Source organism: Lynx canadensis, chromosome A2 (assembly GCF_007474595.2).
Source record: "Lynx canadensis isolate LIC74 chromosome A2, mLynCan4.pri.v2, whole genome shotgun sequence".
In the NCBI taxonomy this organism is placed as follows: domain Eukaryota; kingdom Metazoa; phylum Chordata; class Mammalia; order Carnivora; family Felidae; genus Lynx; species Lynx canadensis.
In genome coordinates this window covers 163,498,755-163,524,049 of record NC_044304.2, presented here as the reverse complement: position 1 = coordinate 163,524,049, position 25,295 = coordinate 163,498,755, and the positions used below count along the sequence as shown (strand labels likewise).

Sequence of the window (25,295 nt, the reverse complement as noted above, 5' to 3'; positions counted from 1 at the left end):
TGCAGCGAAGATCTGAGCACCAGGCGGCCTGGCCTTTGCCCCAGTGCCCTCCTGGCCGACGGCTGGAGAGTCCGCTCCCCGTTAGCTCCTGAACTGCACACATCTTGGGAGTCTCCGGGCCCTTTTGTTCGTCCAGAGGCGGCGCGTCGTCCGATGACATTTATCGAAGTATTGCTTCATCGCAGACTTGCCAGCAGGCGTGAGCCACGGCCCCGTCCCTGGCAGCTTCCGTTGGCCCCCGAATCAGCATCGCCCCCGCCCAGCCTGCAGGGAACAGACGGCTGGCATGCCCGGCCATCTCATCTCCCCTCTGCCAGGCAGCGTGGGCCCCCGCGGAAGAAGGGGGAGCCGGGCTGTGTCCACCATTGTTTGGCCTTTTTGGGGAGAGGTCTACTTCCCGTGGGTTCCCTCCTCCGTGTCTGACTCCGTCGGCCTGGAATTCTCAGTGCAGAATGGCATTCCAGTCAGGAGAACCCTAGGGTGCCCCTTGTTTACCAAATAAGGGCCAAGCCAGCGCTCAAGGCCCTCTGCTCCGGGCTCGTGGCGGCCACGTCTTGCCCGCCATTCTCCCTTCCCCCACAGAGCCCAACACGGGCATGTGCCCAGCAGCTCCGCCTTCTCCCTGCAGAGCCCTCCGGGGCCTGGTGGAGCACGGCAAACTCGGGGGTCGCCTGTGGGGTTAGCCTCGCAGCTGGTTCCTAAATGCGACCGACTGTCCGCCTCCGCCCCTCAAACCTGACCTTGACTCCGTTTCGTGTCTTCCGGGCTGCCCCCACTCCCTCCAGCAGCTATTTCTGCCACTCTCGGGAGGGAGAGGGTGGAAGGGCCCTGAGGTCCCACGGCACCGCTTACCAGCTTTGTGACCTTCACCGTGCCTCCGGCTGGCCCCTTCCCCTGGCCTCGGGCTCAGGGGTGCTCAGTGAGCGATGGTGGAGGCCACCAGATGGTCTGCCCTGAGCAAATCTGTGCCATCCCCTTGCTGGAAAGCCTCGGGGAAGAGTCGGGTTCTTACACCGCAGGTGGTGTCGCGCCATAAGTCAGCCCTGCCCCCCTGACGCGCCACAAACATCAGGCAACTGTTAGTTACAAATTCATGACCAGGAGCACGGATCAAATATGCATGGCGTACTCACTGTGTGCCCGGTGCTTCCCCGCCGTCGATCCAGTCAACTTCGCACCCCGTGGGCCGGCCTAGTGTCCCCCCTTGGATGGACGAGGGCCCTGGACCTTAGGTCGCTTGTCCACACCGCTGGAAACGGAGCCGTGATTCAGACTCCAGTCTCCGTGTGCAGACTCCTTGCCTGCATCGCCCCGCTGTTGGGTCACCTTCCACTCCTTGTGTGACGTTCCCCACCCCCCCCACCCCCACCCCCACCCCCGGCCGTAGGCGCGTCTGGTCTACTGCGTGGAGAACGTCTCCTTCTTAGTCATTCTTAGGGTTCAGAACAACGTGAGGAAGCCTGAGTCCCACAGGTGGGGGGGATAGTGGCAAAATCGAGAACTCAGAGCACAGGGAGCGGAGGTCTGAAGGCTTTCAATATCAAGGGCTAAAGAGAGAAAAAAATTCACCTCTTTATAAGGAGACGCGCTTGTGGTCTGTGACTGTTGTAGTCCTGGCCTCTGGCCCAGAAGCTCACTCACTGAAGGGACGGACGTGGAGCCCACCTGGGCACCCCCATATGGCCCCACGGGCCCTCTAGTATAAAGTGGGGAGTTGTAGGGAGAAGTGACTTGTGGTTGAGGGTCACTGAGGCCCCCCTCAGCCCCACCCCACTCCCGGGAGATGCATAACCTCCAGCGAGGAGTCGTAAGCCCAGTTCGGGGCGCCCTCTGGTGGGGGAAGAGCTCACAGGGGCCCTGGGTCGCTCAGACACCCCCCGGGTCAGAGGCCAGAGCCCCACAGATGCTACCTCTGGTCGTGTGCATGCCCTCGTGCCCTCACCTATCTTTGCGAGCCTGTGGCCACCCGCTGGGTGGCATCGCGGGGTCTCCGCACGCTGGGCGGTTCCCTGCCCGGCCTCCTCCTCGCCCTGTGAGCCCCGTGGACCCGTCGCTGTTCCTTCCTACCGTGGGACTGGGTAGGCCCTGAGGTCCTTCTGGCCCCCGTGTTGCAAGTTTGCCAAACCGACAGGAGCAAACGAACGCGCAGAGGGTAGCTCCTGTGACTCGGCGGGCAGGCGGGCGGGCGGGTGTGACGCCTCGGCTTACAGATGAGGAAACTGAGGCACGAGGAGACTAAGTTGTGCACAGGAAGGCCCAGTGAGGGGTGAGTCGGGGTCAGACCCTCGCGCTCAGGCTGCAGGTGTAGCTCTGGCTTCCGACGTCCGTCCAAGTGCGTGAGTCACGTGCCCCGGCTTGACGCCGTGGACGGAGTCGTCATTTCTCAAACCGTAACTACAAGGTCTGGTCACCAGCGAACTGGGCCTTGTTAACTTCCTTCCTGAGCCCTGTCACCAGCCCCAGTCATCCTAATGCCACAGCAGCTTGGCGGGGGGCGGGGGGGGGGGTGGCGAGGAATTCAAGTCCCAGGCCGGCCGTGGTTCAGGCCTTAGAGGTATACGTTTCCTCCTCTGAATTTTTTTAAATTCTGTGAATTAAGTTACTTCTTTATTAAATTATTTATTAACTTATTTATTTTAGGGAGGGCGAGAGCAGGGAAGGGGCAGAGGGAGAGGGACAGAGAATCGTAAGCAGCCTTTCTGCTGCCAGCACCGAGCCTGACGCGGGGCTCGATCCCGTGACCCTGGGATCGCGACCTGAGCCGGAATCAGGTCGACCGACCGAGCCACCCAGGCGCCCCTGTGTTTCCTCCTTCGAAGAGGGCCAAGAGACCATTGTGCCAGGGTAGTCAGACCTCGAGAAGGACAGACGTGAGGCGTGAAGAAGTAGACGCCAGGAGATAGACCCACAAATAGGATAAAGGGGTCGCTGCCTCTTCCGTGCTCGTCTGCTCCAGGAAGCCCCTTCTAGAGGGCTGGGTGGAGGTCAGCGGAGCCCTGGGTGGTGCTGACGGGCCTGCGGACGGGCCACCCTGGGTCAGGTCCTTTCCTCCGGCCCGTGGGGTCGCTCCCGGTGTGTGTAGAAGAGCTCGGGGCAGGGTGCCACGAAGGTGCAGCCCGGTGGCGGTGAATATGGGGAGGGACCGGTCCAGCCGCGACGGGTCCGGCGCGGGGCAGAGGTCTGAGTGCCCGTGCTCGGAGTGACCCCTCTGTTTGTCTGTCTCTCCCCAGGTGGACAGCCCCTGCAGCTCGGGCAGCCCCTCCAAAGGGTTCTTCTCTCGAGGCCCCCAGCACCGGCCCTCCAGCCCCGTGTCTGCTCCCGTGAGGCCCAAGGCCAGCCCCGGCTCTCCCAAAACCGTGTTCCCGTTTTCCTACCAGGAGTCCCCTCCGCGCTCCCCACGCCGCATGAGCTTCAGTGGGATCTTTCGCTCCTCCTCCAAAGAATCTTCCCCCAACTCCAACCCGTCTACCTCGCCCGGGGGCATCAGGTTCTTCTCCCGCTCCAGAAAAAGTAAGACATTGATGCTATTGTTTCAGGTGGGTGCCGGGCCGCTGGGGACCTTCCTACGGCCCGCGGGGCCACGGTGCCATTTGCGGGACGCCCAGGCTGGCTGGGTGGCTGTCGGTGACTTGGTGCTGAGTACCTATGTCTGTGGCCGTCCCCCAAGAACGGCCGTCGTCCCGGAACACTGCCGCTTTCCACCTGTCACTCTCTCCCTGTACTAAGGCGTCGGTTCGAGGCTAACCAGAAACATCCCGGTACTCACAGTGTGACTTCTAAGGACAGCCGCAGACAGTCTGGCCGGCAGCCTTCCCTGAAATCAGCAGTGCTGTGGTCTGTCAGAGGCGGCCCTCGCGGCCCATGGCTGGTTTCGTGGGGTTTGAGCGTCCCTGTTTCTGACAGATCCTCACTTTCTGTTCTGGGCTCTGGGCAGCTGGGGTTGATCTAGAGAAACAAGGGAAGGAAACGTGTGCTTAACAGAGAGTTGAGGCTCGTGAGTGTTCATGAGTGGAGGAGAAAATACTCTCCACGAAGCACTGTTGATCATAAGCGGAAATGCACGAGGCAACCTGTAAAGGAGACGGAGTTTTTCTCCTCCCCCCGTGTCTCAGCGCATCGCCCCGCGCCTTCTGAGTTTTTCTGATGACAGAAAGCTCCTGTTGGGGAGGGCAGTGACTTGAGGTCGTCTCTTCCCAGCCTGCATTTGCACTCAGGACCTGCAGGCTAAAGCGATACTCGATCTGCAAGGCCGGGGCACGCGGTGCAAATTCAGACTCTGTGATTTGCAAGGAGAGGGTGGGGAACTCTCTTCTTTTCTTTTTCTTTTTCTTTTTCTTTTTCTTTTTGTTTCTTTTCTTTTCTTTTCTTTTCTTTTCTTTTCTTTTCTTTTTGTGGTGTGGGGTATTGTTGCCAGTACCCCCGAAGTCATCCTCCTCGATGAGCAGACCTAAGCATAAATTCACAGATGTCATATGACACAGTGGCCCTCCAGGGGACATCAGGGGGGCAACATGTAGTTGGGAACTATATATACAAAGCCCACGAGGGAGGCCTGTGTCCTAGCACCGATGTCCTCGCGTGCTAGGAAGCATCCCCAGCTTCCTTGACAGAGATGCTGAAATTCTCAAATGTCCTCTAAGAGGAGGGGATGTCAGACAGATCTTCATCGGCGTGTCCTGTTTCTTCAACGGTGGCATCAAGCCTCCGTTGGTTATGACAGAACGAGGCTGCATCGGGCTCCTGGGGCTGCCGTAACAAAGTACCCCAACCTGGATGGTTGGGACAACAGAAATGTCTACTTTCACGTTTCTGGAGGCCGGAAGTCCAAAATCAAGATGTCGGTAGGGTGGTGCTCCCTCTGAAGGGTCTGGAGAAGAATCTTCCGCGACTTCCTCTTGGCTTCGGGTGCTGCCAGAAATCCTCGGTGTCCCTTGGCTTGTAGAAGCATCTCTCCGATCTCTGTCTCTGCGTCCATCGTCGCCTGTGTCTACGTCCGTGAGGCTCTTCTCTTCTTATAAGAGCTAAATCATATTGGATTAGCAGCCCGTCTGTCCGACTCTAGCGTGAGGGCATCTGCGGTGACCCTGTTTTCAGAAAGGTCACCCTCTGAGGTTCCTGGGAAGGCATGAGTCTGGGGTACACTGTCCAAGACAGGACACGGGTTGTATGGGAAAAGCCAAGATGTACAGTTCACATCACGGGCTGGGGGCGTAGACGATTTTTTGTGGGTGTGGAGTGGCCAGCCTGTTACGACCAGGGTCCCTTCTGAAGGTAGAAAGGAGAAGCCATGATACGGGGTCTGGGAGGGGGGGATGTTGGCTAGTGGACAAGGGCCAGACTCTCAGCTCCCTGGGAAGCAGGAGCCCTTGCTGCCTTTTTCTGTTCGGCATTGTAAAGCGTTCTTCGGTGTTCTCGGCCGGAAGATACTGTTTCAAAGGTCCGTCTCATAAGATGCTATGGAGTAGGTATTGCTTGTCAAGGCTCCTTTCTACCATCTGGCGAGGCAGCTGCAGAAGGGGCTCAGGAGAGCTTTGGAATGGCTTCAGCTGCTCCTAAAGACAAGCATTGATTTCGTGGGGGTGGGCGCTTGGCTTCTCCACAGAAGCTCTCTGGGAAGGGATGTTCAGACCAGAGAAGACCGGGCCCCAGGACACCCGCCCATGCTACCGCCATTGAACCACCGACCAAGGATGTTTTCCGAGTCCACCCTCTCAAGGTGATGCCTCCTCGAGTTCTGTCTGCCGCCTGCCTCTCTATCGTGTGACTTAGGGCCCACAGGGTGGCGCAGGACCTAAAAGTTCAGCAGCCTCCCGGGTGGCACGGATACACACGCAAGCTGGATAAACACCGTGATCGGTTGTTAGGGGGAAAGGAAGCAGGAAGACAGAAACGACGATCACGCTCCTTTTCAAGGGGGAACTAAAAAAGGAAAAGGAGATAATTCGGTCTTCAGACACTCCGAGAACGAGGAAGGGAATCTAGGTGGGAGCTTCAGTTCCAGATGGTACATCTGGCCCTGGCACCAATGGGTACCCAGGCTGGCGGGCGTTCTTGGCCCAGGGGAGAGAACCAAAGCTCTGTTCTAGAAGGATCTTATCTCATGGAGGAGCTGCCTCCGTGGCGTGGCTGCAGTCTTCCACCGATATTTACCTCTGGCCTAAGGTCCAGTGGCACGTTGATTCGAGACATGTCTTGGGGCTTCTGGGTCTTTCTCGTACTGCCTGCAGCCCCACTATGTAGGAGCAAACCTGTTTCTCTTGAGGGTCAGGGTCTTACCCCACCCAAAACCATAATCTGCTTTTTTGCCTCTTCCTCTCATACACTGGTGGGCAGATTACAGCCTGGGGACGAACTCTGGCCTGCCACCAGTTGTTGTAAATAAAGCTTTATTGAAACAGTCACACCCCTTTATTTCTTTGGAGTGTGGCCGCTTTCACGTTGCAGTGTCAGGATTGAGCAGTTGCAGTGGAGACATTATGGTCCAGAATGGACCCTGTCTCGCACCTCAAGAAATCCGAAGTGGCCTTGTGGCAGTAGAAGCTTCCAGAACAGCGAACCTTTAACTTCGAAAGATTCTTGCCTTTGGAGATGAGGAAAGGAAAGGAAAGCCCATGGCAGTATGTTCCTGAACTCAAATAATAGTTTAAAGGCTTTTAAAGTTGTTTAATATTGATTTTTGAGAGAGGGAGACAGAGCATGAGGGAGGGAGGGGCAGAGAGAGAGGGAGACACAGAATCCAAAGCAGGCTCCAGGCTCTGAGCTGTCAGCACAGAGCCTGACGCGGGGCTCGAACTCACGGACCACGAGATCATGACCTGAGCCAAAGTCGGACACCTAACCGACTGAGCCACCCAGGCACCCCAAAGTTTTTTAGATAATAATAAAACAATCTTGCATAGTCAGCAAGGCAGGACCTCAAGAGTGGCTTAATGTCACGTCACTAAACTTTGCTTTCTAATCGTTATTAATTATTATAATGTAAATATTCTGCCTGATAAACGTAAACAATTACAAATGCCTATTACGTGCATTCTAAGTGTGTCCTATGTAACAGTTGTTTTAATCTTCATAAAAAACCCTATAAAGTCGTATTTTTACCATTTTTATCAAAATAAAAACTGAGCCACAGAGAGGGCAAGTCATTGAGCAAAGGCCACACAGCTGGTAAGCGGTGGAACCAAGATTTGAACTCAGGTGACCTAACTCCCGAATCTACTTTTAACCCAGATACGAAGACTCTTCTTTAAAGGAGGGGATTTTAGGAATATAGAAGCCAATAATAGGACAATAGCCGGCCATTGAAGAGAAAGGAAAATAGAGGTATTTCCTTGGTTGTTCCTTGCACCAAACTCACTTCCATGTGGAACGAAACTTTACATGTTATTTAAACGCCCCGAAAAGTGGATGAAAATCTTGGGGTGTCAGGCCTTTGTAAAGGGTGCAAAAAATATGTGTGTAAACGCGATGGGAGCGTTCACAGCCTTTCTCACCATCCCCGGAAGTTTGCAGGCTTGATGCTGAGAGCGTCGGTACATTGGTCTGGGTAGAGAAGAGTTAGATGGTCCGCGTGGGAAAAGCACGAGCTATCCGAGGGAGCAATGCTTAGGTACGTGATGGGGTCCAGGGAGTGAACGGAAGACTCCAGAAGGTGGATTTGAGCTGGGCGGGACGTGGGAGTTTGGGCAGTGAGACCAGAGCCCGAAGCTCAGTTACTGTTCTGGGGAGGACGGAGGGGCAGGGACACCTCTAGAGGGGTGCTCCTGCGTTCAGGGGACACCACCGCACCCCCAGCTCCCACCCTGCCCCTTAACACCTCCTCTTTTTTTTTTTTTTTAATGTTTATTTATTTTTGAGACAGAGAGAGATACAGAGTGTGAGTTGGGGAGGGGCAGAGAGAGAGGGAGACACAGAATCCGACGCGGGCTCCGGGCCCCGATCTGTCAGCACAGGGCCCGACGCGGGGCTCGAACTCACGGACCGCGAGATCGTGACCTGAGCAGAAGTCAGACGCTCGACCGACTGAGCCCCCAGGAGCCCCTCAACACCTCCTCTTTGGAAGGGCCCTCCTCGGGCGCCTGCACAGAATAGAAGCATTCTCCACACCACACTGCTTTTTCTCCGCTGCAGATAGCGGGTCTTTATCGCTTCTCTCGGCTGCCCTTCCCTCCAGAACGTATGCGCTGTGAGACGAGGGCCTCTGTTTCGTCCCGGGCTCTTTTCTCAGTGTCTAGAACGGCGCTGGGCACTTAGAGGGCATCCAACAAACCCCTTGCCTTTGTTCATCGGTGAGTCCGCCCGCTGGCCTGGGCTCTCAGGCCTGCCGCTTCCGAAGACGGGGCATTGCCCGCATTCAGCGAGAGGTCTCGGCGGCTTGGAGGAGCGCGACTCTTCGCAGCGACGATAAAGGAAAGACAAGTGAAAACTGACCACAGAAGGAAGACCGCTTCAAAAAAGCAAACATGCACGCACGCACACCGATGCTCCCTCGGAGCCCGGCCGGCGGAGAGGTTTCCCTCTGGCCTTCGCACAGAAGACCACTTGCCGCGGAGGCCACGTCCCTGGCTCCCTCAGGCCCTGCAGCTGCTCCGAGTTGTCATGCACGTCCGTCCATCATCGGGCCTCGCCCTCTGCCTCCCGAGGTGGACGTCGGGTCCCAGGCCGCCTTGCGGAGGGAAGAAGCCGCCAACCCGCCAGCCTGGAGCTCTTTCCTCGGCCGCCGGCCCCGGCCTGTGGCTTCTCGGTGACCTTCCAGCAAGCCCCGTCGAACAGCTTTTTTAGTCTCCATCTCAGGCTCCCGTAGGACCCGTGCCCGCAGGGACCAGCACGTATCCCTTCCTTGGTCTGTCCCTGGAGCGCATTCCTTCCTGCCTTCTAGCAGCGGTAGCCCCAGGTGGGAGAGCTTGTCCTGAGCTCAGTTGTCCGTGATCTTTCCCCAGGATTTCTGTCTTCCGCTGGCAAAGGGCACGCTTTCTCCTGGAAGTAACTTCAGCATGGGAATCGAATCACGGGGGCGCCCTGAGGTCCATTCTCTAGGCTGCGGCCAGGGGGCGCCACCAGGCTGGCCACTGGTGCCCGGGACGGGGCGGCTGGCTCCCACCCGCACCCAGGTAGACAGCTTCGAGCTGGCCGAGGTCTGCAGATGTGAGACCTTCCTCATTCAGGTCCTGTGCACCCCCCCCCCCCGCCCGGAAGTCTCGTGCCCGTCCTCCCACCCTAGTTTGAACTCGGAATATCCGGATGTATCTTCTGTCTCCTTGTAAAGTGCCCCGGATCCTTTGTGGAGCAAGGCAGGCTATGAACTATGAGGACACAAACCTTCATTTCCTTGATGACGCTTTTGAAACTGGGCCAGATTTGGGGCGCCTGGGTGGCACAGTCGGTTAAGCGTCCGACTTCAGCCAGGTCACGATCTCGCGGTCCGTGAGTTCGAGCCCCGCGTCGGGCTCTGGGCTGATGGCTCAGAGCCTGGAGCCTGTTTCCAATTCTGTGTCTCCCTCTCTCTCTGCCCCTCCCCCGTTCATGCTCTGTCTCTCTCTGTCCCAAAAATAAATAAATGTTGAAAAAAAAATTAAAAAAAAAAAAAAAAGAAACTGGGCCAGATTTGGTCACACCGCGTCTATAGCATGCTCCGCTTGACAGAGAACTGTAGAACTCACTGGATTCTCTCACCCCGGTGGACGCTTTGATGTCAGTCATTATAACTTGGAAAGCCCAGACCTCGCGCCTCCCCCTGACATTTCTAGAAGAATTCCCCTCTCTTCTCCTTCGGATTCAAGATTTTATCGGCCAGCGTGCGTTTTGTTCAAAGGGAGAGCTCTCTCTCGGGAGTGTTTACATTTCCATAAGAAACAAAAACCTCGTTTTGGCTTAAGGCTGAAGAAAGATGTTCTGATTGTGAAACTGAGTGTCTGAAGCCCCTGGTGGCTTAGCCTCTCAGTAACCACCAGCCTTCAGATAAATCAGGTCCTTTTTACTTCCTACCGGGGAAGGGTCCTGGAACTTTGACAACCGAAGTCGGACGCTCAACCGACTGAGCCACCCAGGCACCCCCATCGTTGGCTTTTGAGGATGGATTTTCTAACTGTAAAGGGATCTCTTTGGGCAAATGATGTTTTGGCTCAAAAGTCAGGATAAAGATATGACAGTAGAAATGCCAACACACAGCCATGATACCGGTCTCGTTATTGATTGTAAATGAGCTTTAAAAGTTTGGGGTAGAGGGACGCCTGGGTGGCTCCGTCGGTTGAGCGTCCGACTTCGGCTCAGGGCGTGATCTCACGGTCTGTGGGTTCGAGCCCCGCGTCGGGCTCTGGGCTGATGGCTCAGAGCCTGAAGCCTGTTTCCGATTCTGTGTCTCCCTCTCTCTCTGCCCCTCCCCCGTTCATGCTCTGTCTCTCTCTGTCCCAAAAATAAATAAACGTTGAAAAAAAAAAAAAAAAAGAGTAAATAAAGAAAAAAAATTTAAAAAATTAAGAAGTTTGGGGTAGGGAGCACCAAACCAGCCCTGAGGCATTTCTGTCCCTGAGACCATTTCTGACACCCGAGAGGAGGAGGCAGGTTTCTGGCGGGTGAGTTTTGTTATGGCCTCACTTCCCACCTCCAGACTCCACACCACCCTCCCAGGTTCCCACCAATTAGTGTTTTCCCCCAAATGTCTCCTTTTTACAAGCATCTTCCCGCATGGATTTTGGTAAACGTTGTTGTTGCCATGAGTGATTCTAGAACATAGACTTCAGGCCTGCGGCCAGCTGCTTCCTCACCCTCAACGGCTGAGCGTGTGTGAGAATTGATGATGGCATCTTGGGATCTTTCTAGAAGACTTGCGGGAGGGGGCTGAGTATTCTGCGTCGTGCTCTGTTGTGCTATTCACGTGATGTCCCAGAGAAAGGGCCTGAGATGGGGTCTGAAATTGCTGTTTTATTGTAGTTCCTGGAGGTACACGAATAGCCTTCAGGCTCTGCGCACAACAGACATGCAAAAGCATCGTGGAGGAGGTTGTCCAATCGTGTTAGGAAGACACTGGGTCCAGATGCAAATGCCATGGGCAGGGTCAGGTTAGCGGGGCAGGGATACGGGGGTCAGAGAAAGGCATTAAAGTCAAGTTGTCAGGCAAGGGCTAGGTTGGAGACTCAGGTGAGATGAATAACTTATTCCAGACACTGTTCGGTAGATTATAAAAATATACAAGTTCGCTTAACCCTTATAATAACTTTTGTGGATTTAACTGTGTCCCCGCCGAAGAGAGATGTTGGGGTCCTAACCCCCAGTCATCTCTGAACGTGACCTGATTGAAATACAGCCATGGCAGGTGTAATTAAGATAAAGCCCCACTAGAGTCAGGTGGGCACCAAATCCAACATGACTTGTGTTTTGTAAGAAGACGGGCACGCGGGGTGAAGCCACGTGACAAAGGCAGAGACCGGTGGGGTGGTTCTAGAAGCTGAGGGATGCCAGAGGTTGCCAGCAGCACCGGAAGCTGGAAGAGGCAAGGAAGGATCTGGCGGCTTTTCAGGGGGAGCTGCTGACACCTCAGTTTCAGACTTTGAACCTGCAGACTGCGAGGCAATACATTTATTATTATTATTTTTTCACGTCTATTTATTTTTGAGAGAGAAAGAGAGGGAGATGCAGAATCCGAAGCAGGCTCCAGGCTCTGAGCCGTCAGCACAGAGCCCGACGCGGGGCTCGAACCCACGAACCGTGAGATCATGACCTGAGCGGAAGTCGGGGCTTAACCGACTGAGCCCCCAGGCGCCCCTAGGCAATACGTTCCTGATGTGCTTTGTCACTGCGACTTTCCAAGAGGGCAGTTTGAGTAGCCGGGGAAGGAAGGAGAGCGTGTTACCGGGCCGAGGACTGAGACAGAGATGGCTGCTTTCGAGGTGTTTGGGTCAGAAGGGAAGGGGAGGGGAGGGAGGGGCGGCAGATACCTGGTGCCCAAAGGCGGCGTGAGCTCCTCTACTCCTCCCGGCCCCTCCCTGCACGTGAAGCGGTTTCCACCAAAGTCGGGGACAGGACATCACTTCCTGCCCGTGTGCGTCTACAAGTCTGGAGGCGAAGACAGCCGGGTGCTGAGGGTGTCGGAGGCTGGGGGCCCGGATCCGGTGCCTCAGTGGGGAGGGCAGCGGGGCCAGCCGCCTTCCCGGGCGGGACGGAGACGAGACCAAGAGGAACCCTTCTCACGTGGAACCCCTGAGAACCTGGGCTCATTTCTTGCTGGGCCCCCCCTGAGCCGATCCTGAGGTGTGAAGGTAGACTGGGAGTGAGTGGGTGGCTTGGCGTTAATGGAAGTTTTGGATTGGCCTATTTTAAGATAGGAGAGATGAGCGCATTTATAGGCTGAGAGGCAAGGAGCCAATGTCAATACGCCGGCGGGTTGTGACAGGCCAGGGACGTGAGCCTGTGTCCCTCGCTGGTGTCGGCTTCTGTTCTCCATTAGACTGCTGGGCTTGTGCTTGGGGGACGCCTCCGTTTGTCCTCGTGGCCCCGACAAGGCTGTCTGTCTCCCCAGTACTGCCTTCACCCACTCCGAGGCCATCTGGGTCCCTCCGGGTTGTTCGGGGACTTGCGCTGCTGCGGGTGGGGACCTCCTGTTCGCACCACCAAGCGCGTTTCTGCAGGTGGCTGCCACGGCGTTTATCAGTGAGCTCTGAGCTCAGGCTCAAGGTCAGGTCTGCAAGACGGCTGCTAATCCCTGACAAAAGTTACTTGTTCTGGGTCCCAAGGCTTGGTAGTGACGTCGGTGTGCGTGAGCTCGTCTGGTCTGAACGCGGCAGGTGCTGAGCACAGTGTGACCCGTCCCTGTCCTGAGGACTCCCGGATTTTGCTCCTGAGAAGAACCAGGCCGCCCCTCTGACTTCACTGAATTAACCCTGCCTCTCAGTGGTGGCTCCTCCCTGGGGCCCTGAAGAGCCACGATACAGTCTCTTCTGCACCTCTTTGGTCCTCACACATACATATATATGTTAGAGCGTGTGCACACATCTGCGTAAATACTGTCAGATAGCTGAGCCCCCTTCCTCTATTAGGCACGTTCTGAGAAATGTTTTCCTGCCTGTTGCCGAGATCGTCTCGAGCTCTGGAGACTCAGAAGGCGGCCATGCTGCCCTCGGCTGCTACGTGCAGCCCCTTTCTCTTGTCTTTTCTGCCCCCTGTCCGCTGGCCCCTCCTTCTCCAAAGTTCCAGTGCATGGCCTGTCCCTACCACGTGTTGGCGGACTCTGATAACCCGTCTGACAGCTGCCCCTCCCCTTTCTTCTGTACGGAGCCTGGTTTTATTCGGGGCCCAGCCCCAGAGCAGGACCTCCCATTGGTCTGATTCAGTTGGAATTATCCCTTTCCCATTGGGGAAGTGCCTGGCTTCGGGGCCACTGGCCTGGAGGGTGAACCGGGACCTATGTCTTGCCAACAAAATGTAAGGAGAACTCTGTGAGGAATCAAAGAAGACGCACCTCCCCCAACAAAAAAGAGACACACGAGAACTAATTCCCTCTCCTTACTTTGTGGTTTCCAGCCACGGTGGCCATCTTGTGACCATAGCCAACATGCAAGATGGTGGAACAGGAAGGTGGGAACGTAATCCTCTTACATCACTGAGCTTAGCATTCTAGATGACACATGTCCTTGTAGTTTAGTCTCTTTTAAGTTATGTTTTTCCGGTATAGGCCAGTAAAGGATCCTGACTGATACACGTCTCTTTGGTAACAGAGGTGAGATTCATCCGGATGGCAACCAGAGCAATGCTGAAAAATTGGGAATATTCCAGATGGAAGGCTGGGGGCGGGAGGAGAACTGGAGCACAGTCTTTAATTTCCCCCTGTGCTGTGAAGAAAACTAGAGCAGGGTACAGAGGCAGATGGGGGTGCTGTTTTGTGGAGGATGGCAAGGGAAGGAGAAGTCCCATAAGGTGACCATGACTGAGCCAGCCAAGAGCAGTGCAGAAGTCTTAAGACAGGGGAAGTGCCCAGTGCAGGTGAGCAAAAGCGTCACAAAAATGTCAGTTCCCAGCCTTTTTGGTTTTTTCCTCCCAAACTCACCCTCAACAAAGTAGATAACCGAACACGCTTATCAGGCCGACTTTGGGCCAGGTCTGGTTATTAGAGTTCTGCCTTCTGTAAACTCACTTTTTCTATATGCCATTCCTCCCACTGTTTCCTTAAAAAAAGAAAAAAAAAAGTTTACTTTTGAAAAGTTCCTACGTTGTGTTCAATGACTTGAGAGGCTCCGAAGGGATGGCTGGCCGCCGTGGGTCCAAAGTCCCGGGGCAGCCGGTTGACCTCGAACCACAGAGCCAAGTGAAGGCCATCCGTATTAAATCTCTCCTGCGTTCAAGACAAGACGGGTTTACTCTGTGTCCCCCTTTTGCCTCCATATTCTGAATGCTCGTTTGAACCTGATTTTCCATAGAAAAATGTGGGGGTGAGAGAGCAGATCTGGGTTCCATTAACAGCCCCCCATCGGGCACCGCACGCTTCTGGGGTTTTTCTGGCTTTGTGGCCGAGTGACCACTAGGGGGCGATACAGTCTCACGTGCTGAGCCTTATGCCCCAGCCGGTTGGCTCTGCCCAGAGGACAGAGGCAGGACTCGCTCGCTGTCCCTGCCTGGTTTTTCCCAGCTTGGGAAGTCTACCTTCAAATGCACAGCCCACACAGAAGAAAGCTGATGTCCCTGAGCAGACGGGTGGACCTCACACCTGACCAGCCCCCACCAGGCCTTTTAAGGGGGGTTGAAGGTGGGGGGGGGGGATCATTTCACTTTGACTACATTTGCTCAGTCGGTATTTAATGAGAACCTGCTATGTGCCAGGCACCCGGGATACAGCCAGCGGGAAGTGAGCTCCTGCCCTTGTGGGGATTACATTCTAGGGAGGAGAGAAAAGGAGATGCATGGATAGGGGTCGGAGGCAGCTGTTCCGTGTTGGGCCATGGGAAATGGAGGCATCGAGCAAGGGTGGGATAGAACCGGGGAGCCGACCAGCCGGACGGGCGCGTGGGCAGGTGCACCCGCAGAGGGAGGAACGGCGCAGGGGTCCTGAGCGGGGGCACCTGCCGAGCCTTGTGCTGGTGTGGCTAGAACTGAGCGAGGAGGGAGACGCTGGTGAGGTCTGCGAGGCGGGGCGGGGGCCTTGCAGGCCAGGGCAGGACTCCAGGTTTTCGCTGAGCGATCGTCAGCACGTGTTGTTCAGCGAATGTCCTGCTCTCTGGAGGCATTAGCCGGCTACTGGGCAGGGAGGGTCGGGGGGGACCAGCTGGGAGCCGCTGGAGTAGACCTGGAGATCTGTCTTGGTGGCCTCCCGCCTCCTTTGAGACGTCCTCAAACCCTGCCATCTCCAGAAAGCCGTACCTTAAGATCAGGCTTGCCGTGAGCAGTCCGCCAGAGCTCAGAAATACAACTGTTATTTTAAGTATCTGCGCGCTCCGTGTTCCCCTCCGATCTGCTTCGGGTACCTTCTGTCTTCCGGAAGATCGTGTGTTTCGTGTTCCACTCGCTTGCCTCTTACTTTCCCCCACGCTCTTCCAGGTCCACGCGCTTAAGGCAGAGCCTTAAGCAACACAGTGCCTCCCCCCCCCCCCACCAAGGCCTCTGACTGTGGCCCTCCCTGAGGAGAGCACGGGGGTCTGGGCGGAGGGCGCAGCTGGGTAAGCAGATGTATCTAGAGGAAGGATGAAAAGCTGCCGTAACCTGCAGGAAAAGGGCTGGTCCCCATCACACTGTAAAGGGGAAAGTCATTTGGGGTCCCCCGGGGCTCCCTTTTCTGTCTTCTTCCCCTTGGGGGCTCCTGGCTCCGAGAGCGACAATGCCTTACCCTCTCCCCCGCCACCCCAGACCAAGACCAGCTTGCAGGGACAGGTCTGACACAGGCATTCAAACCAGCATGTACGTGACAGAAGTGAAAGTTTCCGTATTTCGGGCGCGGTTGGCACACTTAGTGTATAACTGAGGAGGAGTTCCTGCCAGACGTTTCGGAAGCAGTTGTCTCTTCAGAACCCCACAGTCGTGCAGTGATGGCTCTCGAGGTCTCAGACAGGGTGGCATTTTGGCAGCTGGCCCCCCACTGAGCAAGAAATGGTATCTCGTTGTCATACGTGGGCACTAGTCTACACTGAGTGACGGCTATGGAGGGAAGTCAGCGCCACCCCCCCCCCCCCCCCCACCACCCGGGCCCTGGAACGTTATCTTTGTCCTACCAGAAAAACACATTGAAAATCGCTGACCTGGGCAGCCACCTACTCTCATTACACTGACGGCGACTCAAGGTCACGACCGTGGCATCTGGAGGACGGGCAAAGAGGAAAAGGTGGAGGGCAGATCCCGGGACCCAGGGAGTGTGCGTCGGCCCAGTGGGAGGAACTTACCGCACGGGGCGTGAAGGCGAGGCCAGAAGCCTCATCCCAGGCTGCATGGATTGGGATGTCTTTGACGGTGACCCCCAGCAAGAGACACGTCGTATGCGGTAATCCAGAACATGCATGTTTTTCTCCAGCGTCGACCCTGGCCTCTGCCCTCTATTTCCAATTCGATGCCCGTTTGTTCTAAAAGCGTGCTTTCTCTGACCCACACGGCTGGTTTCATGGGTGGGGGGGGTGCGCTTCAGAAGATACCACCCTCGCTGGTCATGAAGCGCAGGAAGGCTGTGGAACGCTTGCAAAGTGGGTCTGGCTGGGAACTTCCAGGGGCTTTGCCAGAGACGAGCCGTGGTAGACGTTCGAACTCTGCAGGACCGGCTCACCGCTGCGACCGAGGTCACGTGGACTTTGAACACCCCAAATAAAGTTAATTTTCGGTGGGCCGTTAAGCCGAAATACCAAAATCCCGCCACGGGTGACTGTCCTCCCGGAATAGGTTACGTCTCAGTTCCGTCAACCCGGCTCGTTGTCTGTGGATCCGAATCGAAGTGTGCCCTGCCAGCCGTTTGAAATGCGCATGAGCTTTCCAGAGGAGTTTGTTTAACTTGGAAAACTCCTGGTCCTTTCACACCATGTCTATCTTGGATCACAGACAGCTTCTCCTTTCTCTGCCGGCAACTTGAGTTGATTTTTCAAATAAAAGTTTGTTTTCCCGTAAAATGCCAGAGGTTTTGTACTGTGTGCGAAGGAATGAACTTTAGAGCCTCGAGTCTCTGATTCACATGCCAAGGGCTTCCCGGTGCCGAGAACCCCCTGCCTCGCCTTACCCTCGGAGCCGGCCAACGCCAGGCGGCCTGCCAACCTGTGAGCGTGCCCGCGCGCACAGGGGTCCGAGAGAGTGACTTTCGTCCCCCAGCACTTGGGTCTGGAACTCGAGGCTGGCTTCTGTGCAGAACGTCTGTACCGACCGTTCTCGGCCTTCCGTTCTCTTGAGGAATCTGGTCTCGTTACAGGTCAGTCGGCTACCTGTGCGACCGAACTATCCGTGTATTTAAAACAGCCAGAACTTAATGGCTGTGTGGTTATAAAGGTGAGGGAGAAGGTTGCTGAGAAGCTAAGCGGGACTCAGGGAGGCAAACCAGAGATGAGCACGAAGCCTGTGCCTTTCCTGGGTCGGAGAGGTGGACGGAGGAGGGCAGCCCCGGGGCAGGGTGGGGGCTGGAACTGGGGAGCCGCGGTTGGCGGTCGGTCTGCCTGGATGGATGGGGAGCGGCCACGGTCAGAGATGCCACCCAGGGCCAGAAGCCAGCTGAGAAAGGAGCCTGGGCGTCACGGCTGCAGGGACAGGTCCCTGTGTGCCCAGCAGAGCAGGGGACCCGCTAGGAGCGCGAGTGAGAACCCACAGCAAGGTGCCAGCCCCTGAGTGGATGCCACCGTGCGACGGTGAGCCCTGGGTGCTGTGCTCTGCCCCTGGGTGTGGCTGATGCATCCAGGCACATCCCTCCCCGCCCCCCCCCCCAGCCCTGTGGTGACAGGAAGCCGAGAGGGTCTTAGGGAAACTTCAGTGTCACCTCCATTGACAGGAGTCAGCTCTAGGATGTCCTTGATATGTGGTCCCGCCACTGCTTTCCCGTGTGCAGATTCCCGTGTTTGCCGATCGCTCCCTGGGCATCGTTTGCGTGCCCGGTTTTGCACCTCGCTCTCAGGGGACGTCCCAGGACCTGTGCAGCTGGTGCCCATGCCTCAGCGGCAAGAGGCCTGGGGAGGGGGGGCGGCCAGCAGGGGAACTTGGCCCTCCAACGTGCCTCGAGGGGCCCTGAGGCTCTCCCTTCCCAGCCACACTCCGGAGCAGGTAGACACTGGCCGCTCCCCCACCCCGACCCCCAATCACCTTATTCGCTTGCCCCCAAATTCCAGCTGCCCCTCTCGCCCCCGCCTCCGGCCTCCGGGACCTGATTTTCTTTCCTCCCACACGCGCTCTTCTCACGCCCGGCAGCTCGTCCTTTGCACGCTTCATCTGCGTGGCCCTTCCTTCCCGTGGGAAGCCCAGGGACGTGACCGGAGCCCGAGCGGCACGCGCAGGGTCGTGGGCACACGGTTAGGCGGGGCCGGCGTCGGGTGGAGGCGCGTGCCAGGCCACGTAGCAAATATTTTAGGCTTTGTGGGCCACCCCACGCCTCTTGTAGACACGAAGCCACAGACAAAACGTAAACCGCGTTCCAATAAATCTTTATTTATAAAAGCAGGCGGCCCGCAGGAACCGACTGAGCCCCCCCCCCCCCGGCGTCCCCGTCTCACCCCCTTCTCCATCCCGCAAATCCGGTCTCGCCGTGTCGTCCACACCCTGGCCCTTGGCTGGCTCTGAGCTCATCTCATGGCCAGCCCACCTGGCCTCCGCCACCGTGGGTCCCAGTGATGGACAGACACCGTGCCGTACCTCCCGGTTTCCCCTTCAGAAGTGAGGGGGCTCGGTCCCCACGCTGCTGGCTGCAACGACGACGGAGAGCCCCCCCCCCTCCCCACAGCGTCGCCCCCCTTCCGAAGCAGGACGGCACCTGACAGCTGGGCAGGGAGTGGCTGTGGAGGGCTGGCCCCCTCGCCCCCCTCAGGGCAGCTCTGAGGGGTCGCCCCAGCTCCCGAACTCTCTGTAGGGGCCTCACCGGGTCTGCGTGGCCTCTCAGTGTCACGTGAGGCCCAAGCCTGCCTCCTTGCTTTCCTCGTGGCGGGTGTTGATCCCCAAATACGAGTCCTGCATGCCAGTTCCCGTCTCGGGTCTGTTTTACGCTGCGCCTGGCTAAATAAGGCTTTCCCCGGCTTGGCTGTGCTCCTGCGCCCTGCATCCCATCCTCAGTCCGCCCTCCCCCCTCCCCACCCAGCCGCCCTGGCTCAGCCAAAGCCAGGGCAGGGCTCACCAGCCACTGCTGGAGCTTTCTGGATCGGGGCAGCTGGTGAGACTGAATCCTGGGGCCGAGCCGACTTCAGAAAAACGTGACTCATCTTGCCTACCCACAAAGAAAGGAAAAGTATGCGTGGCATCCAAGTTTCCTGAAAAGTTCAGCCAACACATTGCAGAGCTATGTGGCCTGGCACCTAGCGTGGGTCCCCTGGGAGAGCGCCCTCTGCTGGCGATCATGCAGGTGTCCCTGAAAGGTGCCAGTGAGGGCGCCAGCCTGGGCTGGGCTGCCGGGTTATTATTATAAGGGGAGGTTGCTGTTCTTTGGGCAAAGGCAAGGGGAGGTTTCCGGAAGAGTCTCCTTTCCCTCGGAGAACCGTGATGGTGGGCCACGGTGGGGGGAGAGGCTAATGGACCCTGCGTTCTGGCCGCGCCGCTTTCTTAATTCCTCGGTGAAAGTAACATTTCATGTTGGCAATTTCGGACTTACAGAAAAGTTGCAAACATAGTACAGAGAATTCTCACGTACCCTTCATCCCGATTCCCCGGCGCGAACATTTTAGCACATTGGCTTGTATCCCACCGCCCGCCCCCCACCGAATATGTAAATATTTGTGCACGTGTTTGTATGAAATCTGAACCATCGAGAATAAGCTGCAGGCATAATGTCCCTTTACCCCTAAATACTTCAGTGCGTATTTCATTCAAATGAGCACATTCTCCAAAGTAGAGTTTACTTCTCAAAATCGGGAAATTGACGTTCATCCGGTAGTATTCGCTAAAGCGCAGGCCTTATTCACCATTCACAAATTATCTCAATAACATCTTTTGGAGGAGGAAACCCCCAGTGAAGCATTGCATTTGATTCTCCTTTCTCCTCCGACTGTCTTCATCCGGAGCAACCCTCTGTCTTGTCTTTCACCATCTCAGCATTTTCCAAGACCACAAGCTGTTCATTGTGTAGACCGCTTCATGTGGGGTTGGCCTGACACGTCCTTATGCCTAGATGCGGGTTCCCTGGTCGGGCAGTGTCCACGTCTCGTGTCCTGTCCCGGCATCACAGTGGGAAGCAGGTGATGTCACTCTGACCTGTCCCTGCTGATGCTTACTAATCACTTGGTTAAGGGAAGTGTCTGCCACAGTAAGAGCCCAATTAAGTTACTCTTTGGGGGGCACCTGGGTGGCCAGTTAAACGTCTGACTTCGGCTCAGGTCATGATCTCATGGTTCGTGAGTTCGAGCCCTACGTCGGGCTCTCTGCTGACAGCATGGAGCCTGCTGGGGAATCTCTGTCTCCCTCTCTCTCTCTCTCTGCCCCATCCCCACTCATGCTCGCTCACTCTCTCTCAAAAATAAGTGAACTTTTTTTTTTAATTATTATCTTTCCCTTTGTAAGCAATAAATATTTCATGGGGAGTGATTTGGGGAGTTCTGTAAATATCTTCTTTGTCACCAAACTTGCACTTGCTAGGTTTTTATTTTATTTTTAATGTTTATTTTTGAGAGAGAGAGAACGAGCAGGGGAGGGGCAGAGAAAGAGGAAGACCCAGAATCCGAAGCAGGCTCCAGGCCCTGAGCTGTCAGCACAGAGCCCGACGCGGGGCTCGAACTCACGAGCGGTGAGATCGTGACTTGAGCCGAAGTCAGCCGCTTAACGGACTGAGCCACTCGGACGCCTCTTCCTTTGCTAGTTTTAGCACCGGTTGACTAGCCTTGCCTGAATTATGACCAGGGTGGTGGCCAAAAGGTGATATGGTCTGATTTTATCGCTAATTCTATGTCGATTGATTGGAATTGCACTCAGGAAGGAAATCTCCTTTTCTGTGTGTGTGTGTGTGTGTGTGTGTGTGTGTGTGTGGACATATATGTATGTATGTACTCACGGATTCCTGTTTCAGTCAACAATTTGGTTTGTCACGATCCTATTTGGATGTTTGAGTTGTCCCTGACTTGGCCAGCAGGAGCCCCTCAGGCAGGTCCCTGTTTCCTGTGACCGTCCCCATTGTTGTGGCAGAAACACTGCCTTACTTGCTGGTGCAGCAAAGTGTTTGAGCCTCATCGTGTCCTTTCCCTGCCCTGGCCTGGAATCAGCCATTTCTCCAAAGAGCCCTAGTTACGTCCAGTGGCCAGTAGTATTTAGAAATAGGATCTAGGCGCTAAATGTGCTCGGGGCTATTGGAGCGTCGCTGCTTTTAGGTCCTCTGAGCAGACACACTGGAGATATACTCACATCTAGGAGAGCAGGTGGATCCAAGAAAGAAGGTACATCCACACAGCAGAGTGCTATGTGGCTGTAGAAAAAAATACACAGATGATATCCTTGAGCCAATATGGCAGCCGTCCCATACAACCGTCCCATCGTATGGACGAATAGAGGGTTCTCAAGAGACACGGAAATGGCCCTTGGACGGTAGTAAAAGCACTTAGCCATCAATACAAAGCCTTCCCCCAAATCCAGATTGTCGAGGAATTCACAAATATTTTCCTCTAGTATCCGCATGGCTTGACTCTTTTTTTGTGTGGTAAAATACACACCACGTATCATTTGCCTTCTTAATCACTTTAAAGCGTACCGTTCAAAGGCATTAAGTCCGTTCACGTTGCCGTGTGACCTTCACCACCACCTAGTTTCAGAACTTTTTCATCGCCCCGCATGGAAACCTTATACCCACTACTCCCAACCTCCCCCCCTCCCCGCCCCCCAGCTCGGGCAACACCCATCTGTGTTCTGTCTCTTTGGATTTTCTTCTTCTGCACACGCCGCGTAAGTAGAATCATGCAAAACGTAACCTTCTGTGTCTGGCCTCTTCCACGGCGCATACTGTTTTGAAGGTTCATCCACGACGTAGCAGGTATCAGAGCTTCATTCTTGTCTGTGGATGAATAATGTCCCATTGTACGGACAGACCACGTCTTGTTTGTCCATGGACACTTTGGGTGGTTTCCGCCTTTTGGCCGCTGTGAACGACACTGCTGTGAGCATTCACGTCCAAGTTCATGTCTGAACACCTGTTTTCAATTGTTTTGGGTAGAGACCAGGCGTGGAGTTCCCAGGTCATTTGCCGTTTCCTTGTTTAACTTGGTGAGGAATAGCCAGGCGGTCTTCCCACGGCGGCTGCACCGTTGTGTGTTCCCACCAGGATTGTGTGAGGCATCCAGTTTCTCTACATCCTCTCCATCGCTTGGAACTTTCCACTTGTGGTCATCGTCCTTGTTACTGTGGCCGTCCTCGTGGCTGTGAGGTGGTGACGGGGGCTTTGACTTGCCATTCCCTAAGGACATCGGGCATCTTCTCATGCACTTGTTGGCCATTTGTGTCTCTTCTTTGGGGCCAGGTCTACTCATTTTTTTCATTGGGTTGTCTTTTTGTCGCTGGATTGTAGAAGCTCTTTTGACATCCCGGGTGGTAGACGCTTACCAGACGCGTCCTTTGTGGATTTCTTCTCCCTTTCCGGGGGCTGCCTTTTCACCCCTTGATCGTGTCCTTTGCTGTACAAAAACTACTACTTTTGATGACAGCAAAGTTTTGATGACCGAAAATACCTGGACACTAGACTTTTTGAAATGAAGTGCGGGCTGGGGTGGGGGGAGCGGCAGAGAAGTGCCAGTGGCCACACCTCATTGATTCTGAGGAGCGACTCTCTCCCGGGAGAGGAGACGGCAGGACAGACTGATGGAGTAGGGGACTGCCTCATTGTCACCAAATCATGACAGGCTGACTCAGGGTCTGACCATCCCCTTCAAGCCTCCAGTGAGGGGAGAGCAAAGACAGCAGATTCTCTGGATCATTTCTAAGTTTCATACTCTATCACAGACCCCCTTGCTCCACTGCCGTAGGTCTAGTTTCTTTCCAACGTTTCCACTCGGTGGGGACATCTATAAAGACACACTGCTGTGCTGCTGTTGTGACTCCTAGGCCTCTGTGAGGAGAACCTCCCACCTTCCTCCTTACCCTCTGATCCTGCGAGGACCCTCGACCAAGTCCTCTAAAGGGCAGGAAGCCACCCTCTGGAACATTGGTGAATTAGCACATTCTCCTCGTTGGGGGAGGGCTGGATAATGTTTCCAGCTAATCTCCCGCCTCTGGGCCAGCGATAAGAGATAAAAGCCAGATGGCATGCATGCCAGGAGGTGCTGCTCACAACGGTGTTTCTCAACACTTCTCTTTTCTTTTTTTAGCTTTTGCTGAAGCAATTTACTGAGAATGCACCTTGCTGCTTTTTCCTGCTGGAAATACTGATCACCATTTACTAGATTTTCTTGTTTGCATTTCATTTTGTTTTATCCTCTTTACGTTTTAGTTTTCAATGAAGCCCTTCAATCACATGATTGAAGAAAAAAACCAGTTCAAAATGATAGCTACTGAAAGGCAGTGATCTCGCATCCCACTCCACCCAAACCCAAATGTGACCTTTTAAAATTGTGTACATATTCAGCTATTTTGTGGCTTATCAATGTCAAAGCTTGTATACTGTCTCATCGTGGTGGATGATGAATACTCACTCCCCCATATCTTCTAATTCCCCTTCTTTTTTTAATGTTTATTTATTTTTGAGAGAGAGAGAGAGAGACAGAGTGAGAGAGGGGGAGGAGCAGAGAGAGAGGGAGAGAGGGAGAATCCAAAGCAGAGAGAGGGGAGGGAGAGAGAGAGAATCCAAAGCAGGCTCCAGGCTCTGAGCCATCAGCACAGAGCCCGATGCGGGGCTCCAACCCATGAACTGTGGGATCATGACCTGAGCCGAAGTCGGACGCTCAACGGACTAAGCCACCCAGGTGCCCCTTCCAATTTCCCTTTGCTTTACTTTTTTAAATTAATCAACCTTTTCTTTTTACCATCCCCACAAAGAGGTTTCTTAGACATTTGTTTCTAATCACCCCATGCAACTTTTTTTTTTTAATTTTTTTTAATGTTTTTATTTATTTTTGAGACAGAGAGAGACAGAGCATGAATGGGGGAGGGGCAGAGAGAGAGGGAGACACAGAATCGGAAGCAGGCTCCAGGCTCTGAGCCATCAGCTCAGAGCCTGATGCGGGGCTCGAACTCGTGAACCGTGAGATCGTGACCTGAGCTGAAGTCGGATACTCAACCAACTGAGCCACCCAGGCGCCCCTATGCAACTTTAATAGAACGGATGTACCATATATTATTTATGTACTATGTGTATATCTGCACTTTATATATAAAAAATAGTAGTAGCCGTCCCCAAGAGCCATTATCACCCTCTTAGAATAATGCCTTAGTTAGAAAGGGAGTTGATGGGGCACCTGGGGGTCTCAGTCAGTTAGGCATCCGACTCTTGATTTTGGTTCAGGTCATGATCTCACAGTTTCATGAGATCAAGCCCCACATCAGGCTCTGTGCTGGCAGTATGGGAGCCTGCTTGGGACTCTCTCTCTCCCTCTCTCTGCCCCTCCCCCACTCACACTGACTCTATCTCTCTCAAAAATAAATAAACTTTAAAAATTTTTCAGGGGGCGCCTGGGTGGTGCAGTCGGTTAGGCGTCCAACTTCAGCCAGGTCACGATCTCGCAGTCTGTGAGTTCGAGCCCCACATCAGGCTCTGGGCTGATGGCTCGGAGCCTGGAGCCTGTTTCCGATTCTGTGTCTCCCTCTCTCTCTGCCCCTCCCTCGTTCATGCTCTGTCTCTCTCTGTCCCAAAAATAAATAAACGTTGAAAAAAAAATTTTTTTTTCAGGAAAAGAAAGGAGTTGAGGTGAGTGATGTCAGTGAGTATAGTAACATCTGACTAATTTGGGATAAGGCCAACCCGAATTAGCAAACGATCTAAATTATAGAATGGCATTTCTTATTTTGTCAATATCAAGAAGTGAACCAGCCACATAAGTCAATGTTCTAGATGTTTGAAACTTAAACCACTCGAGACGCCTGGGTGGCTCAGGGGGCACCTTGGTGGCTCAGTCGGTTAAGCGTCCAACTCTCAGTTTCGACTCGGGTTCTGATCTCACGATTTCGTGAGTTCGAGCCCTGTATCGGGCTCTGTACTGAAAGCGTGGAGCCTGCTTGGGATTCTCTCTCTCTCTCTCTCTCTCTCTCTC

At 54.8% G+C, this 25,295-nt stretch overlaps 1 protein-coding gene across 5 annotated transcripts in view; it reads left to right on the top strand.

Moving 5' to 3' along the window:
* The window catches only part of PRKAG2 (protein kinase AMP-activated non-catalytic subunit gamma 2), a 260,684-nt gene that overhangs the window by 77,434 nt on the left and 157,955 nt on the right, over window positions 1–25,295 (top strand). For all 5 annotated transcript variants that reach the window (XM_030308857.1, XM_030308856.1, XM_030308854.1 and 2 more), the window contains exon 3: window positions 3,231–3,510. In XM_030308857.1, the coding sequence (XP_030164717.1) occupies window positions 3,231–3,510 (280 nt within the window). The remainder of the gene's footprint in view (window positions 1–3,230; window positions 3,511–25,295) is intronic.